We start from the raw sequence: 18,882 nt of genomic DNA on the forward strand, positions 1-18,882 counted from the left end.
ATATAGACTAAATATAAATTCTTAATGAATATGGGCATTTAAATATGAATGGTCAGCGTTCTCTGTGTGAGGTGTAACTTTGCCGCATAGGAAACAGGAAGACGTTTGATCCTGTGCAAAATGCTGTGAGGAACTCTAACCCAAGCCGTCCTAACCCTAACCCCGCGCTGTAAAGCCAGAACACTATGTGTGAACTCCGGGCCGCTATAATCAGTATTTTTATATTAACAATGGATTGAATGACAACGTGTGCGTGGGGGGGGGGGGGAAAGGCGACAAACCCATATAAAACATTTGCATGACTCCTCAGCTTTGTGCGTTTTAGCGTCTTTTAGCTCATTGTTTTGGTTCCAGTGTTGGGATTAGTTCAGGAAAGCTGGGAAATCTGATACGCATTACAAAAAAATCAGTTATTTAGAAAAGAAAAACAAAACTCAAACTCAACACAACAGCAAAGACAAAGCAGAAGGGTGCAGGGTTACAGCTGTATCACATTCACACGTGTGTAATAATACTAACTTATGTGTTAGAGGTACAAGAAGAATCTGTGTGTGTGTGTGTGTGTGTGTGTGTGTGTGTGTGTGTGTGTGTGTGTGTGTGTGTGTGTGTGTGTGTGTGTGTGTGTGTGGGAACGCGAAGCACCTGCTGTGTTACAGCAGGAAACACCTGTCAGCGGTCGTCTCCTCGGCGCAGCCTCTGTCGACATGAGGGTTTGATCCTGAAACTCTCCAAACACTCACACACTTACACAGACACTAAAAGACAACTTAAGCCCACAGCTCTCTGTGTGCGCCGCTTTGTTCACGTTAAACTGACAACACACACTCCACCGAGGCACTGCGGACCATGGCAGCACGACTTGACTTTTGGTGGCTTATGAAAAAAAAATGAGGATCTGCTTTTTCTTCTTATTCTGTGGCCTGGGGTTGCAGCAGTGTGTGTGTGTGTATGTGTGTGTGTTTGTGAGTGTGTGGTATTATGTTTACAACCTGCTGAGGGTAGGTTTTACGAGAGGTGACTCCTCCTGCACTGCAGCCAGAGCCAAAGTTCAACTAGACCTCTTGCAAACACACACGGACTCTTATTTTTATCCTCTCATTTCCTTTTACACGCACACACACATACTTGTAAAGCTATCTTTGTGAGGACACTCATTGACATAATGTATTCCCTAGCCCCTTACCCTAACCTTAACCATTACTCTTAACCTAACTTAAACCCAATTATAACTTAAAGTCTTAACTCTCAAACAGCCCTAGGAAAAAGTGAGGACCGGCCAAAATGTCCTCACTTCCCAAAAATGTCCTCACTCTTGTTGGTTAAAAACTCTTTCCAGTCCTCACAACGTAGTATGTACAAGAACACACACACACACTCACACTTCAAATTTCACTTCACCCTCTTCTCTTAGCCTGCACATCTCCTCTTCACACACTTTCAGAATTGAAGTCGAAGTTCAGCAAATTTTGCCACCACACTGTTTTCAGGACGCACACACACATACAGACACACACACACACACACATACAGACACACACACACATACAGGGCTTCTGTTAACCTGAGAGGCAGAGGGTCAATCCCTGTGATCCGCAGCCTGCATGCCTTCCATACAGACACGCCGCCGACACAGCAACATGACTCCCAGCTAGATTAGGACTAATCAAGCATGGCACAGCTCCGGGCAGAAACATCACACACACACACACACACACACACACCTACAGCACAGATATAAGTAACGACAAACATGTTCATACAGGGAGCTTTTGCGCTTTGTCATTTAACGCTTCGTTTTCAACACCATGATGATGCACCGATCACCGCTTCTCCATGTTTCTGCAGTGTCATTTACTGTAAACTAACCTCAGCAGTGAGATTAATGCAAGCTGCAAACATTCTAAAGAAAAAAAGGGTATGACTTTAAGAGAAGTGCTGCAGATGTCTGATGAACTAGTAAATAAAATAGATAATACAGTAATAATGCATGGAGTGATCATGATATGCATGATATAATTTGACCAATAGTTTGTCATAACTAATTTTTCTATATGTTGAAAAGCATGAACCAGAGGGAAAACTTTAATTTGAAGGATTTGCATTGCTGACGACCTGCGCTAGGCTGATTTTACTGCATGTGTCATACTGTGAGTTTGAGAAATAAGCAGTTCCTCTTCCTGAAGTCAAGGTCAAAATAAAAAGGATAACAACAACAGACATTCTGCAGAAATGAAGTCAGTGTATCGACTTTGTTGACGAGTGAGTCTGAGCGTGGAACGGACTGTGTGGAACGAGTGCCGTCACTGGTCCAGAATCTGGCTTCTCCTGTAAAAACTGTTCCCACTACCAGTCCCAGGTGTCGAGCAGTCGTCTGGTCCGGTCTTTAGTCCCAAATGTCTGGGGTGCGGTGGGGTGGGGTGCGGTGGGGTGGGGTGGGGAGGTGGGGCGTCTCGGGCCTTCCTCGGCTTTGTAGTCTGCAATGGGAACCTCATTTTGTCTTTGTAGTCCTCAAGCGGAACCTTATTTTGGCAGCCACCGTGTTAGAGGGGACACATGATTTATGGCGTTCTGCTTTTTTTTGTTCCTCAGTTTGAGACTTGTTCTGGATGTTGTTATGGTGTCCGCACACGGTCCGCGGTGTGTTGGGGCTGGCAGAGCCGGACTGGGGGTCCAGGATTAGCGATCAGAAGACTAAAGGAGGGGGGGGGGGGGTATCGGGGTAAAAGGTTAGAGGTAACACTAGACCGGCATGTCCAGGTGGCGAGGTTGAAAAGAGACTCCCATCTGTGGTGTGGTGGATGGGTCGAACATGGGCTGCATGTGTGTGTCTGAGTGTGTGTGTATGTTTGCTTCCAGCGTGCTGTATGTGTGTGCATGACTTTTATGGGGCGTACACTCTCTGGTGAACTTCGTCTAGTTGGATCTGAACCGTAACTGATTAGATTTCAGGGTCGGGGGGGAGAATGACCTCTGACCTTTTTTTTTTTTTTTTTTTTTTACAACATCTGCACCCCTGATTTTTCCTCCACCACATTTCAGCGTCACACTTCTTCTCTGTGCCGTCAAATCCATCTGCTTCATCCTGGAGTCCCGGGTGCACGTGTTCAAAAACAATAAGACATTTAAAAACAGCTGAAATTGTGTTTAGATTTCACTTTTATTTATTTTTCATTCATTTTATCCAGTAACTTTTATCAACGTATTCTCAAAGGCTGTCTCCAGGTCCAAAAGGAGCCCAAAATATAATCAATACTTGAACATCTACTTTGCCGAGACCAGAGGGAAAGCGGTTGTGTAGTGTAATTTGATTTTAAATATTTGGAAATTGATTAAAGGTCTAAACTAATTAGTCATAAAAACGGCTAAATGTAATGTTTCACTTTATATATTGTGCTGGATTTTACAATTTATTAAAACGAAATATTCGCAAATACAAAGACCGTATATCCATCAATAAATACATTTATTGTCTGACAGTTTGTTTGTTTTTTTAAACACACACTATTTGAGTCTCCTGCCGTGACACCGGTGGTGGTCTCACATGTGGGTGGTCTCGTCGTCAGCGTCCGTGTCATGGGCCAAACAGATCTGGGCTTCAGGGAGGTTGTTGCACTGCAGGTAGGAGAAAACCACCTGGACCTAAAACACAACACACACACAACACACACACACATGCACAGAAAAAAGCAGAAGTTAAAAGTCTAACTTGACCTTTGTCTTTGTTATTTTAGACACTAATGAAATGAAACACAGAGGCTTATATTAAATTATGTATTGTACAATATGTGACTATACATTTTGTATAATTTATGATAAATGTATTCCAAGTATTCAGAATTGTTTTTTTTATACTATTAGCATTAAAAAATAATGTGTGTTTATACGTCAAGATAGATTGATTTATATTTGTTGAATTAATTAAAAGAATAATATACCACTTTAATTATTAATTATACAGTTAATTTTATACATGGTTGCCAATAGAGTTGGAATACTTTTTTTTTTTTTTTACCTCTTCTCATGAAATGATTGTGACAATGTGATTTATTATTGCTAGATAAAGTGTATATCTTCCAAACATATCACTGTGAAACTTAAACCACAAGTAACCTTTATAATAGGAATAAAGAGAGGAATGTGTCTGAAAACAAAAATTATTCCAACTTTATGGGCAACCGTGTGTTTAACAAATTTATAACCAATTGATTGAAAAAAAAATGTTGGTGCTTTAGCAACAGTTTAAAATCAGTGAGTGAATATATGTAGAGTTATATAGGACTATTTTTGACTTTAAAAGCCTATCCTAAACTAAATAAATAATATTACTGTGTCTGAATTGACAGATTTTTTCCTCATTTCTGGCTTCATGGAAAAAAAAAGAAAAAAAAAAAAAAAAAAGCTGAAACACCAAACATTTTCTGTGAGTATTGAACAGCACTTCTCACAGTTTCCCACCCACCTGGACCACCACCTCCTGAGAGATGTCCACGGTCGGGCCGTCGTGTCCCTGTCCAGCCACAGGGGGGCGTAGAAGGCTCGGGCCGAACACTGTAGCCAGGTTCATCAGAGACATCTTGTTGACGTTCTCCTTCTCAGACACTCTGGGGAAAAAATGTATGAGAGGAAATGTAAGGTACAAGAAACTGAGAGCGACACTGCAGCAACATCACAAGTAATTCATGTTATTGTCATTTTCTGCTTTAATTTCACTGCAAATGATGCGTATGTTTTTCGTGAATGACACTTCACTTTAATGTAGTAAATCATTTCAATGGTTCAACAGGGGATTATAGGGGGGAACTACTGTAATGCTTCCCTGTCCATCGAACGATGGAGCAATAACTGAACTGAGGAGTGATTATGTGGTGCTGTGTCATCCGCCACGGACCGTTGGAGGTGGTGCATGAGGTAGAGGAAGGTTTGGCGGTTGGCGTCGGGACAGGACTGCAGCAGGGACAGCAGGGAGACGAGCTTTGAGTTTTCGTCCTGGATGTCTGCAGCGGAAACAGGTTAAGCTTCATTTAGAGGTGACACAAACCATGTGTTGGCTTTTATCAGTCATCAATGGCGGGTTGTATCTGTGGCCTGTGCGATGTTTTTAATACCATTACTGGCAGCAGGTGACCTCTTAACAGCATTTGATGATATCACGAAGGAAGCCAAAAAGGGAAACCCATATATCTATTAGTAGCCTATACTTCGGCTGCTACTTACTAGACTACTTACTGTAAGAAGTGAATTTGTGTGTGCTCCTCTTACCCACTGTTGAGGCCAGACTCTGAAACAGCTCAGTGGGTATGAGAGGTCCAGGAAGCTCTCTGAAATAAAGTTTGAGAACGCCAGAGACGGCGTTCACCTCGGCACTCCTCAGCCTGGTCACTGCTTCACGTAGATCTGATGGGGGACACATGATAATTAATTATCATCGCTGTTATTGTGTCTTCTTGTGCTACCTGCTTCATAAGAGCAAAAGCCCCATCATAAAACATGTAGTATGTAGCAAACAGCTTCCACCTTGGAGACCAATGTGCCTCTAAAACGTGCCTTTAAAACGGACTGACTGAGGTTTCGTTTGTCAGATTGTGGTCACACAGGCACAAACACGAAAGGCGCGACGCCATTTTTGAGGTTCACTGAGGTTGCAAAGTGTTAATGTCTAACATACTGTAAGCGTGCTAATACGATGCTAACATGCTTATGTTCAGCAGATTAAATGTTCACCACTTTGTGTTAGCATGCTAACAGTCACTAAGTAGCGTTTAGCTCAATGTGCAGCTGAGGCTAACGGCTAATGTCGCCAGTTTTGCAGGTTTTTGTTCATGAACTGGTTTAAATGTTTCTAACAAATTCAGAAATCATCACTTTGACAGCATATGGGGACACAAAAAATGTAGGACTGTACTTTGCGCTAATGCTTCTTGATGACTACCTGTTGGTGTTGCGTTAAATGATTAAGGTTTGGTGAATAAAAACATCAACATAAGGTAATTCTGACACTTCTTTGCGTCCCCTGAAACACTTTGTGTTGTCAAATTGATGGATTTACCACATTTGCGTTTTTGCGTGTGTTTTCTTTAGTTGCAGTGTGTTGCGCCCTCAGGGCCACTGTAGTCCTCAGCTGTTTGCACTGTTTGATAATGTTAAACTAGGGGGGGAAACTACTGTCAAGAGAAGATTGATTGTCAGTGCGTTTCACTGGAAGCAAATACGAGACATTTGGATAATGTTTCACCCCCTGTAATGAATCCAAACATGAAGTAAGAAAGTAAAAAATAAAGTCGACCACATTCGACCAGATTTCTGGCATTAGTCCGACAAACACCTGTTGTTTCAAGCAGTCAGAGAATATGAAATAACAACTGCCCTGTCTGAATTACACTTTGGAGACACGGTAACACATGCCAACAGAAAACTCAGGTCTCTCTGTGTGTGTTTTCTTACTGGTGTTGAACGCAGCTTTGAGCGTGCTGATTTCACTGGTGGTTCCTGAGACCCGGTAGATTCCCACCTCATCCATGCCTCTCCGCTCCACCTCCTCCACGCAGCATCGCACCACATGGGGGACGAGCACTCCCTCCTGTCTGGAAGAGAATTTGAAGCGTTCGGAAAAATGTTGTTTGATTTCAGACTTTACTGTTGCCACACTTCTGCTTCTCTTCAGTCAACTGTCCCACCAAACAAACCACCTCCACTTCCTGAAACTAGCTGTAGCTATGGGGGAAAGGGAAATAAAACTCTGAACCTTTCAGTTTCAGGTATTTCAGACACCACGTGGTGGGCACAGACAGGTTTGGTGGAAACACTTTCATGTCTTGAACAGACCGGTGGGAACTTACTGAGCCACAGTTTCAATAGGGACGCAGAAGATGGGCGGGTGTTGAGCTGTGAGGCTGGGCAGCTTCAGTGGGTGGGGGTTGTATTTAACCGACAGAGTCACCTCCACTTGGCCAAGCTGTAAAGTCTGTCTCCTCCATCGCTTATCCATGGATTTAGACTCAAGCTGATGAACACAAACATGTTTAAATCAACAAGGGGACATTACAGTGTATTATTAGTGCAGCAGAACAAGGTGAAAACACACAATAATGCATGTCAATAGTCTGGCATGGACTCTCTTTTTAACTCTGTTTTTGGTCTCCACCATCTCCTGAAGAACATTTTAATTTTTTTTACAACATGCTGGTCATATGTTTATTTGTATTTTGGTGCTGCACCCAGAAATGATGCTGTTGTGAGCAGTGAGAGTAAATTTGTGCAAAAAAACAAAAACAACCTTAAAGATGCTAAAATGTTTGTCATTAACTACCTGCAAATGCAATATATATACATATACATAAATCTCTATATATGGACATATAAGCACATATGTAAAATTTAAAAACTTTGAACCCATTCATTTCATAATATTGACATATCCATCCCATGCAAATACATGTGTATATTGTTCATATTGCAGACGTCACATAAATATGTCTCCATCTCAAAAGCCTGTCAATGTTGATCGTATTTATAGTGGCTTCCAAAAGTCTAAGAACATTTTTCGATCACGTAACTGTAAGCATGGCTTATATCAAATTTAAAGAGAAAACTAAAAAGAAAAGCATAGAGTTTATAGCATAGAGAATCTTATAATATAACGTAATGTTAAAATGTATGGCAACACCTGATATCATATGAAAGATATTGAATAGTGAATTTTACTATTGCATTTTCATGCATGTTATAAAAACATATATTTTTATATCCTGAAGATGTATTTTGGGGATGATAATACATAATATACATAAATCACGATATATATTACATGTCTACATTGGTATGAGTGACTCTATTGTTGACCAATGCTTTCACACTTTTCTCTAAATATTGCTTTTCAAGGATTGACACTTGACAGTAAACCTTTTGGGGTGATAATATGCAGAGGCTATTCTAGTATTCTTGTACCTTTAAGGACGTTTTTCCCAGCACAACATCGTCCTGTGTGGCGGACTGACTCACACAGAGCACACTGAGGTTCTGAGCCCCGTCCACCTCGAAAGACAGCTCCTGTTTGAAACAAAGAAGACCTCATTAACACAGACACCAAACACCTCGGTGTCCTAAAGCTCTGACAAGAGCTGTGAGCCTTTCAATCCTGGCTACCAGTTGGATTTAGAGCAGGTTTTACTGCCACTGATCATGTTTAAAGCAAAAGGCCACACTGCGGACTTTTAAATCCCCTGTAGGTTCAGCTGAGGCCTGACATCATGTCGGATGTTGTCTAGACACGAAGACGTCATTCAGCGACACGGACCGCCTGACAAACCATCCAACAACTGTCACACTCCACCAGATTTGCAGACATATCAGGTTTAACTCCAGCTCAAGGTGAGATGAATCATTTCAAAGTCTCACCTCGTCCCATTGTGGGTGAAGACTGTGGACTGAAGAGTGAGTCTGGGCCTCCGTATCATAAAACTCATAGCCATCCACCTCCACACACACATAAACACCTGCAAGATAAAAATGCAAAACTTTATTCCTATAGTTTTTTAAATCTTTTTTTTTTAATAAAGTGCGATTTTAAAATATGAAAACCTACTGGATGGTTGTTGTAGGCCGTAGGCGGAGTGAATCGCCACTGTCAGAGTCCCACATAACGACTGAGTGTCCTCCACTGGAGAGAGACAGAGACAAAAATACCCTAAAGCTCACTGGATTTAATCGTCCCCAAATTAATGTGAAATAAAGACGAGAGAAACACAGACTGAGCCCAGAGGTTTTGTGGGCAGCATGAAGAGAATCAACTGTACTGTATTTAAAGCAGAAGTAAGCGATCCGGTCGTTTTGGCTAACTTTCTATCAGCCGATGGAGTTAGCAGTCCCCGCCCTCGTCCCTACGTCACCACATTCACGCGCATCCCTCGGCTGCACACACAGAGAGGACCGCCCCTTTATGCCGTTCTCTCTCCTCATTGGATAAAGGTTGTAGGATATAAGGAAAGTTTTCTCCTCGGCTTACAGCAGAGCAGAGTGACTGACAGACCCGTGTTTCAGACCAAACACTCTATATAAGTGATTGCTGTCGGAAGATACAACTATTTAAGACTTATATTAACACAAACATTCCGCTTACTTCTGCTTTAAGACGTGATTCTGTGGTAATAAGAGAAAAAAAAAGGAAAGAGACTGAGGTGGGTACAGAGAGATGGTGGTTGTACCAGCGTCGTTGGAGCTTTGTAGTGGCGGCTGCTGGGTCATTCTCAGTTTCACACATGCACTGGTAAGAGTGAGCAGGTCTGGAGGGACTGTTTCAATGTCTGACAAACAACACATGGCAAGAATTGGCACCAATCAGCTTCCACAAGCACAGTGACTCAAGAAAGAAGAAAAACCGTCAGGTTAAAGCAAATATATTCCATCACATTAGACAAAAAAAAAAAAAAAAAAAAAAAAAACGATCATCTTCATACTTGAAAAGCTTGAATTTGAGAATATGTGACATTTCTGCATGAAAAATGAAAACTCTCAATGAAAGTTGCGGTCTTGGTCTTTTAAAACTTCTTTCTTTTTGGCTGCACACGACATTTCAAAGTATGTCACCTATGTCACACTCACACTCGGCTATCACGCACCGCTCAGAAACAGGCGTGCTGCTGAAGTTGTGGTGGTGTTGACGCCCAACCCACAACTTGTTCCTTCAACAAGTATTTGAGTGTTTGACCAGAATCTGTCAACTGAAACAGCCTCTAAATTTTGAGAAGTAGACTAAGCCACAAAACTAGTAGCAGGCATTTGTTAATGTGAACTTACTATCTGTGGTGAGTTTGTAAATGGCTTCCCTCCATTCTTCAAGTTCATACAATGAAGAGAAGAGAAGCGTGTGACTCTGCGGGGAGACAAAACAGATTGCACTAATGTTTAAATGCTCTTGTCCTGAAAAGATGGATGTGTGTTTGTATGTGTGTGTGTGTGTGTGTGTGTACCTTGCAACTAAGGCTGTGCAGCTCCAGTCTATAATCAGGAGAGTGTGTGAGCAGCATCAACTCCATTTGCTCCAGTTTCTTCCTGTTGCGAGCTCCCAGGTTCATGCCTCTGGACCCCTTCTTCACACATAAACACATTTTTATATGTCATTCATGTGTTAGAAACAGACATACAAACTGGTCACACATCTGGTCCCACTTGTGTTATTTGTGTCTCCTGCACATTAGCGTACTGCATGTTGCTGAAGCTGCTGTCGGAGGTTGTACATCCTGGTTCTTATGTTTTGTAAGCGCAGCTGTGCCTCAGGCGATCGGTCCTGATCCGCCACCCAGCGTAGTCTGAGCCCAGCGAGGGGCACGTACCAGCAGAACCTGTACTGGTCCTGTTTCCTGAAGGAACACACACGCACATACACACCTTAGCACCTTAGCTAATTCATTTTTCTTTTTTTGCAGCTTTTTGTCAATTAAAAAAACAACAATTAATTTTCTGTCATTGAACTACACTCCCACTACACATCCCATAACAACAAACTTATCAAAAAAGAAGAAACAGAAATTTGATGATACATGACGTTTGATCATCTGCACAGTGATTGGAGTCCAGCTGTGGTAAATTCAGCTGATTGGACATGATTTGGATATTGGTAAGGTAAGACCTTACAAACGACATAGATATCAGACATACAGGAACATAAACTACTGCGACAGCGTAGCAGATGCTACAAGAAAACTTGTTATCCATCACTTTTAGCCACTTATTTTAACTGGTTATGTACTATTTGTGCTTTTTAATTATCTGTTTTAGCTGGGGGGGGGCGGGTTCTAATTTGCATAATCGTCTTTTGCTAATTCACCCATTTTTCATTTTTACTTTATATTCTACTTTATTTAGTTGAACTATTTATTCATAAGGTGACTTAAGGACTTTAGCTGTCACTTAACGTTTAAGTAAACACAATCAACACTTAAGCTAACTGCTTATTCATTACTTTGAGCTCACTGTTTCAACTGTTTGATTAGCTGTATTGCTTTTAGATATTTAAACCATTATACTTTTAGTTGCCAAAGCATCTCTGCTGGCTAGCTAACTGAGTTAGCTAAGTGCTCAAATGTAACAATCAACTCAATATGTGAATATATTTTGCTCAATTTCATTCAGAGACTCTTCAAAGTGCACACAGACCAGTGGTGAGTCTATGTTATATGCAGGTATATGCAATATATCCACTTATGCATTAATACTTCAGTATACCCGCTACAACAAAATAATTTAACTACCTATAGTCTATGTGATACAAGTATGAACAATGTACCAACTTAAAAAGCATTAAGACTACACCACTGACACATACTTGCAGGAGATACAGGTACAGAGAGTTACTGACCTGTGACACCATTTTATGACAAACAGCTGACAACAAGATGAAATATGCAGCGCTGCTGCTGCTCAGTTCAATATGTAGGCCACATTTCCCACAAGCCCTGGTGTTCTTACCCTTTGGTTGCATGTTTGAATCTAGTGCACAGCAGGAGGTCGGTGTAGAGGAAGAGGTGACGCAGGCTGCGTTCCCCCTCGCTCACATCCACCACAAAGCCGTCACGCATCAGCTTACGCCTCTATAGTAACACAAATACACACAGACAAACAGGTACGTTACATCCTGGGTTACTGTATGCTGTGTGATGATGGTATGTGAGAATGGGTTTCACATGTAAACACAGAATGAATCATGTTTCAGTGTCGCCAGGGTTTGTACCGACGGGCCTCACCATGCCGTGGCTGAGCGTGACCTCTCGTTTGCACTGTGAACTTTCATTGACACCAGACAGGAAGCTACGAGACAATCGCAGAGCTTCCTGTAAGGCTACGTAATCCCTGTGCTCCTCCGGTGTCGTCTTCAGGAGGTCCTACAAGATCACACGGAGGTTGCTCTGTCAGAAAATGCAAAGTGGGGGGAGGAGCAACAAGTAGCTGTGCTTTGATTCAGAAATACATCATGGGAGAAAGCACTAGAAGCTGTAATGTAATTAAAAATAATAATGAAATATATTATCTTTATCTATATTATCATTATAGTCTATTAATAAATAATGAAATTCATTATCCAGTGTTTTCTCACACGCAGCACTAGTGTGGTCCTGGTCACTCTGTCTAGAGGCTTGTACAGCAGAGCTGTGAAGGGACAGAGGCCAATTAGACACCAACAGCTAAAAGGTTGTTTTTATACATAAAAACACAAATTCAGAGTTTGTACCTTCAAATGTGTATGTGGTCCGAGTTTTGTCTGCTCCATTGGTGGACATCATGCTCTGAAAAAGCAGGAGAAAAAGTGAGGAAGGAACTTGTATTCACGCAGATCTTCTGGAAGTAGAAGTACAGTCGGTCGTTGGTACCTCGGCCAGAGTTCGGAAACGAGGGTCTGACTGCGTGCACTTGCGAACAACTTCAACGGCTTCCTCATAGTTCCCAATGAAACCACCATACAGACCGAGCTGGTTCACCTGTGTGGGCAAAATGATAGATAAAAAGAGGGGGAGAGAGTATGATATAGTATATTTGACTAAAAGATGTTTGGACATTAAAGGGATAGTAGCATTTTTTTAAAAGTGGGGTTGTATGATCTACAAATAGCCCCTAAGTACTTTAATTGCAGTAGGAGACTCTCTACACTCCTCCCGTTAGCAACGCCAGCCCATAGCCCTGCCCAGAGATTTAAACATACATTGTTGTGAATGGACCCAAAGAAACAACCTATTTTCGTGGCCTAAAAGAGGTTTTACCTGAAAAAAAATACACAGTTCCATTGTTCACTATAATACAATTTTTTCCAGCCCTTCAAAGTGCAGGAAAAACACAGTTTTTATTTGGACCTAACCAACTCACGTATCTCTCCGGCCCAGGGTTAGCGCCCGCCGATCAGCAGTTGGTTAGGTCCAAATAAAAACTGCACTTTGAAGGGCTGGAAAAAATTGTATTATAGTGAACAGTGGAACTATGTTTTTTTTTCACATAAAAACTCTTTTAGGCCACGAAAATATAGGCCGTTTCTTTGGGTCCATTCACAACACTGTATGTTGTAAATCTCTGGGCAGGGCTATGGGCTGGTGTTGCTAACGGGAGGAGTGCAGAGAGTCTTCTACTGCAATTAAAGTACTTAGGGGCTATTTGTAGATCATACAACCCCACTTTTTAAAAAAAAATGCTACTATCCCTTTAATGGATAATACATTTTAAAATGGCAGAATTTCTCTTTGATGGTCGCCACAAATTTCTGAATTGATTTCCTTGAAAATGAAATTATGCACCCTTAAAAATGACAGAAAATGAACGCAAGGATCAGGGTTGGATCTAGGCTTTAGGGATAGGGGTTATTAACAGGGTTTATATCCAGAAGTGTGGGATTTCATTCATAACAAGACTTGACCTAGTCTGAACTAACAGACGCTCACCAGGTTGTGTACAGTGTAAACTCACCATTTTCAGAAACAGGTCTCCCACCATCAGCTCAAACCCTGTGTGGCTCATTTCTCTCTCCTCACTGGAGCCAGGCTCCGTCTGACAGAGACCGTTCAGCCGGGCCTTCAGCCCAGAGTGGAAGCTGCGGTGCAGGTCTCTGAGCTCGGGCACCTGGTAGAAAACAGTCTGCACCTCCCGAGTGGTGAGAACGGGCTGAGAGGTCCCGGCTGAGGCCCGCAGTGCCTTCATGGGCTAGAGACAGAGATAAAAAATAAATAAATAAAAAGAAAAAACAGTTTAGGTGAGAAGACCATGCGAGAAAACAAAAGAAAAGTGGCTGAGCGACACGCAGAATTGAGCGCAGAGTTCACAGCTCATGCATCACCAAGCTCCACTCATGCATATCTTCAGCTGAGCTCAACTCTCAAACCACTGACAAACCAATATAGAACATTTTCACAATATAAACACGTAGACAATGACCTATAGACCTACTGATTGTCAGCACAAACCAAACACAAACCATCCCAGACCAAACGTCCACCCTCTGACCAGCCGTATTCATTTCTCACATCCATGTTTTTAAAGTAAAGTGAGTCACATCTTGAATGAGAATGAGGAAACAGGGGGTTGCTGTTGCTATTAATAGCACAGAAAAAAGAAATAAGAAATTGACTGAAAGAGCCCCTCCTGTAGCAACCTAACCTCAAAAAGTTGCAAAAGTTAATTCTCACATCATTTTTAACCTCTTATGTGTGAAAGAAAAAGTTTTTCAATGTAACCAGTTCTGTTTTTCTGCAGGTTAGCATAAGTATGTGTTAGCTATATGAATCTCGTTTAATCCTACAAATAAATGATTAATATTGTTTTTACATTTCTTTTTAATTCAAATTTTGTCACGTACACAATCATAAAGTGTGATGCCATGTAAAGCCCTTTGTTTGTAAAAATGGGCTATACAAATACATGTGCCTTGCCTTGCCTGGCAGTGAAATGCTTTATTCAAACATTATTAAAATGAAAGTTAATTGGTGAGCTTTAAAGGTTGCTGAACATACTGTAGATTTGTATTAGGCTACTTTTGAACAAGGATAGCTGTGTTGAGCTAGGCTAACGCTACGTCAGCCTGCTGTAGCTTCATATAAACTGCAAACATGAGACCGCTATCAATTAAGGAAGAAAGGGGAACTACATTTCTAATGGAGAACCATACACTTGCGGTCAAACTGGGAAGCTGAACAGTAATAACCTTAGATGACAGACCTACTTTATATAGCCTAGTCTTGAATGACCAAATGCTCACCGCAGGCAGCGAAACAACCACACAGTGTCTGCAGTTGAAACTCAGACAGTAGCCTACATGACACATTCAAAACAATAAATATACCTACTGGGTTATCATATTAAATAAAATGAAAAATACATTATTTAAAATTAATCAAAATAAGAGGTACAAGGTGATTCTGGGAAGTGACACACATGTTTAATTCTAGTACGTGTAGTGTGGTGAAAGAAGAACACAAAAGGGAAGTTTAACAGTGAGTGAAAAAATCATATCAACAGTTTCTTCACTGCTTTTGCAATAGAATAAAACCCAGAGGAAAAACTAGTGACGACACGCGAGCCTCTGGGTTTATGAAACTGATTAACAAGAGGAGAGTTTGTGCTCATATTGTGCAGATAAGAAGTACTATAATGTGTCGGTGTGTGTTGATGTTACCATCAGCAGGGCCTCCAGCTCTCTGAGATAAAGCGCCTCACTCTCCACGACGCCCTTAAGAAGCTGCAGCCTCCTCTGCAACATCTCCTCCGGGCTGCACAACGTCTGAATCATAAATCCCACAAACATGTTCATCAGGTTCAGTCTCAAAATCAGCGGCATTACAAATCATTCAGTCTGCGACTCTTCAGTGGATACACCTGATTCAGTGGTCGACATCTGACAGCTTTTGTAATCATGATGTTTCATGAGTTTTCTACAGAAAATGATATGTTTACAAGCAGATTTTTTGCAACAAGTTTTTCAAAATCGAGAATAAGTCTGTTTGCTTTTCTTTCTATGACATTATTCTTTTTTGGGATAACTGACCCAAAGCTAAAGTAATGTCACTCTGTATATATTTCTTTGTATGTGAATGACTTTTTGATTAGACTCCTATATCAAACAAAGCTATGTCATGATTTCTACATCCAGGTTGTAGGATACATTTGTACATATTATGGTTTAATACAGTTCAGCAGAGGAAAAGAAAAACAAAATGATTGAGTAAATCTGTGGGATTCCAATGAGGAAGCAGTATACTTAAATTTTTCAGTATTGTTTCCTCTTCTTTTTGTTAGAATAAAGACGTGACGTGAGCATGAGCAGAAAGTGTGTGTACTGTTTGATATTCCTCAAAATTAAATACAATATAAGTAGATATCCAGTCAGGGAGGACCTGCAACTTGATTCTTTTGAAGCATCAAACACCATATGTACACAGCAACATGGTCATGTATTCCAGGGAGCCATGTAAAGCATTGTGGGACGTGATGTGAGGTGTGAACTCACCGGAGTGTCGGGGAAGTCCACGCTCTCCGTGTTGAGAGGGGAGAGAAAACAGGAGACTGCCTCCTCCTGGAAGACATCCTCCTCCAACACCTCAGTCTCTGGGTCCGCTTCGACTGACGCACAAACACATCAGTACTTACTTAACATGTGGTAATACGTGGGTGTAATGAAATAATAAAAAAAACAACCCAAAAACAAGTTCCCATCTCTACTTCCCCCCCAGTGAGGAATGTGCTCACAGCTGTGGTGGCAAATAAAATAAAAAGATGCCTGCTCTTTGAATGAAGAGGCTTTTAATCTTTTAAAAAAAACTGCACAATAAGTATTATAACAAACACTTTCACTTTTATAGGATTATCTCAAAGTGGATTCTGCAGTTAAGTGTTTTATTTTCTCCAAACACAACACATACTGCTTCATAAATCAACACACAGTGGCTCCGTCCACCCACCTGCTATATGCTGTGAGTCCAGATAACACACAGCCTCCTGGTAGACGTCCATCGGGGCTGGCAGCAGGTCCTCTCCTCAGCGTGCACACAAGCAGCGGCTCTGGAGAACACGCAGCATGTGAACACACTCAGCTGGCGACACAAAAACTTCCTCTTTCTGCTGAGGATGCACAAAAGGGGAAAATACTCAGCTTCCTGTCTGAGTGACACACGCCGAAGCTGATGAGAACAGGCACGTTTGATCCATTCCCACTGTTGCACCTCACTTCCTGTAAATGTCTGTAATGTCACTACTCTGAGCCACACCACTGAATATCCTTTCATTAGTTACTGGAACGACGAGTAAGTCTAATTGTATAAATATAACCACATAAGTGCATTATCATCATCCTGTATAATTAAGAAGCCATAAAAGAAGTTTACATTAAAGTACATGCATCTAGTTTTTAACATATAAAATATATTAAATTAAATTATAAATCATGGTTTAACTGAACATATATTATTCAGTTGAAATGTGTGGAAATCAAATCAGTAAACTACTTTATTCTCACATTAAATATACCGTTATGAGCTGAGGAGCTGTTTATTAATCTAACACTGCCCTCTACAGGAAAAGAGCTGACACAACCTGATTTCATTCATGTTTCTGCACCTCAGCTTCTGTTTCTTGTTGTGACTGTAAATGCAGAAACAGTAGCTATACACCTCTGAGGTTATTCATACACTTCCTGTAACAGTGGTGGTGATACGTTGCTACTGCTGTTGGTCGTGGTTTGTATTGTCATTAAACCATATCTATCATCTCTGATCCTGTTTTTTAAGGGCAATTGGGTTTTTTATGTGTGTGACTGTGGGATTGTTTTCCAGTTGAAAGGGTCAATGTGAGTGTTTATGTATTTGATATACAAAATGAGCAATCAGCATCTGAATGTTTTACAGATTAATATTCCTCAAACTTTACAATAAAACGTGAAAAAGCATCAGAAAATATTTGTAACTCAAATAAACTCATTGTCTGGTATTTATTAAATGATCTGGATAATTTGAGAAGATTATACCTGGATGATGGATGGCGCTTTAAACCGCCTTTAAACCTTTTTGGGGGCCACTTGTTGTAGAAATGTGTGAGCGATATCAAATCTCCCTCTTTTAGTGTGTTTTAGAGCTGGCTCTCCAGCTGATAAATCCTACTCCAGCTCACCAGCTGTATCTGTCTGAATTAGAATGAGGAAACAGGGCTGTGCTGTTACGAATAATAGCACAGAAAAAGAAATACGTTTTAATTTTGGTGCTAAGCAGGTGGAAGATCATGCGTTTATAAAATTATTCTTCTAAATGCAGCTCACTGCTGAGAACTGTGAGAATAAAACTACTGTAGTAAAGTGTGTATGAGGGTCATAAATCAAAAAGTATGAGCTAAAACAGGCTCAAAAACATCCGTAAGGTCAATGCATTGTAAATTATTTTTTAAAGCTGTCTTCATTTGTGATACAACATAGAAACTACTACTAGTAAAACTTCAAAAAATAAATAAATAAATAAATAAAACTAACTGTATCTCCTCTAACCTTTTTTTTTCTCAACACTTGAAAGGTCTGTGTTTAGTCTTTTATTTAGTTTAATTTTCCAATTTGTGCATGTTCAGAAATACTATATTTCTCAGAGCACTTGAAGGCAACGTCACATCACCAGACTGTTCTGTTTCTCCAGTAAGGGGCGCTACCTTCCCAAGTTCAACAGTCATTATAGTGACACAGTAAAATGAGGAAGCATATTACAAATATATTTGTATTAATCATTGTTTTAAAACTGTCATCATATCAATACAGACTGTGAGTGTGTTTCTTCTCCTGCTGACATCCTGATCACGCACTCATCTCTCTGCCTCTCAGATTCTCCTCCTGCACTTTGCAAAATACAGCAAAGTGAAACTTAACTGAAACCAGACGAGAAGAAATGAAACTGGATGGAACAACTAAAAAAAAAAGAAAAAAAAAAGAACCACACACACACACACACCCAGGTTTATGAGTAATAGAGTAATCAAACCATTTTTGGTGAACTGAGGAAACTAAACATGACTAAAACATTATCATAAGCCAAGGGATCTTCCTCAACTTAGACACAGATATTCATTATTTCTTTGTTTCTCTTGAAATTATTTGCAGGTTAAAGACAAAAAGGATTACACAAGTAGGGAGCAGCCTAACAACTGAACCTGTAGATACATAGAGACAACTGAGGTCTGTCTTCTCCTGCAGTGAGAGCAATACCCACCACAGTGTGTCCGCTTTAGAGAGTTTCTATTTCCTTTCGTGCCCAGGCTGAACATATGAATATTAATAAATGACATTAAAAAGGTGGGTTAAGGTGGTTGGTTAAAAACTGAATTTGGTTAACCCTAAAGCCTCATCTGTGATATTAAACACTGAACATGTTTATTTTTGTATTG

The 18,882-nt window shown here is 40.7% G+C and overlaps 2 protein-coding genes across 3 annotated transcripts in view; one reads left to right on the plus strand and one right to left on the minus strand.

Annotated features, from left to right (window-relative positions):
• Positions 1-18,882, plus strand: part of per1b (period circadian clock 1b) — a gene marked incomplete at its 3' end in the record, with an annotated part of 402,390 nt that overhangs the window by 205,354 nt on the left and 178,154 nt on the right. The gene's annotated exons all lie outside the window — the stretch shown is intronic.
• LOC311002194 (breakpoint cluster region protein) lies at positions 3,024-18,874 on the minus strand. 2 transcript variants are annotated; one of them, XM_083993464.1, is made up of 23 exons: positions 16,428-18,874; positions 15,977-16,089; positions 15,146-15,250; positions 13,444-13,677; positions 12,363-12,470; positions 12,224-12,278; positions 12,089-12,141; positions 11,739-11,876; positions 11,464-11,585; positions 10,199-10,355; positions 9,966-10,085; positions 9,793-9,868; positions 9,201-9,299; positions 8,582-8,656; positions 8,395-8,492; positions 7,945-8,046; positions 6,837-7,000; positions 6,442-6,581; positions 5,260-5,394; positions 4,889-4,994; positions 4,460-4,601; positions 3,503-3,639; positions 3,024-3,082 (listed from the first exon to the last, which is right to left on the minus strand). In XM_083993464.1, the coding sequence occupies exons 1-22, from the start codon at positions 16,477-16,479 to the stop codon at positions 3,538-3,540; spliced, it is 2,496 nt and encodes an 831-aa protein (XP_083849590.1). In that variant the 5' UTR covers positions 16,480-18,874; the 3' UTR covers positions 3,024-3,082; positions 3,503-3,537. The 2 variants fall into 2 exon arrangements, with proteins under 2 accessions (XP_083849590.1, XP_083849589.1); XM_083993463.1 differs by lacking the exon at positions 3,024-3,082 and having other exon boundaries at positions 3,218-3,639.

The sequence above is a fragment of the Trachurus trachurus genome (assembly GCF_905171665.1).
Source record: "Trachurus trachurus genome assembly, chromosome: 18".
Classification (NCBI taxonomy): Eukaryota; Metazoa; Chordata; class Actinopteri; order Carangiformes; family Carangidae; genus Trachurus; species Trachurus trachurus.

Coding starts and splice junctions, on each gene's coding strand:
- LOC311002194 (XM_083993464.1), bottom strand. CDS start 16,479: ATGGACGTCTACCAGGAGGCTGTGTGTTATCTGGACTCACAGCATATA. Junction 12,279..12,362: donor GTTTCCGAACTCTGGCCGAG/GTACCAACGACC, acceptor CTGCTTTTTCAG/AGCATGATGTCCACCAATGG. Junction 8,047..8,394: donor TTCACCCACAATGGGACGAG/GTGAGACTTTGA, acceptor TGTTTCAAACAG/GAGCTGTCTTTCGAGGTGGA.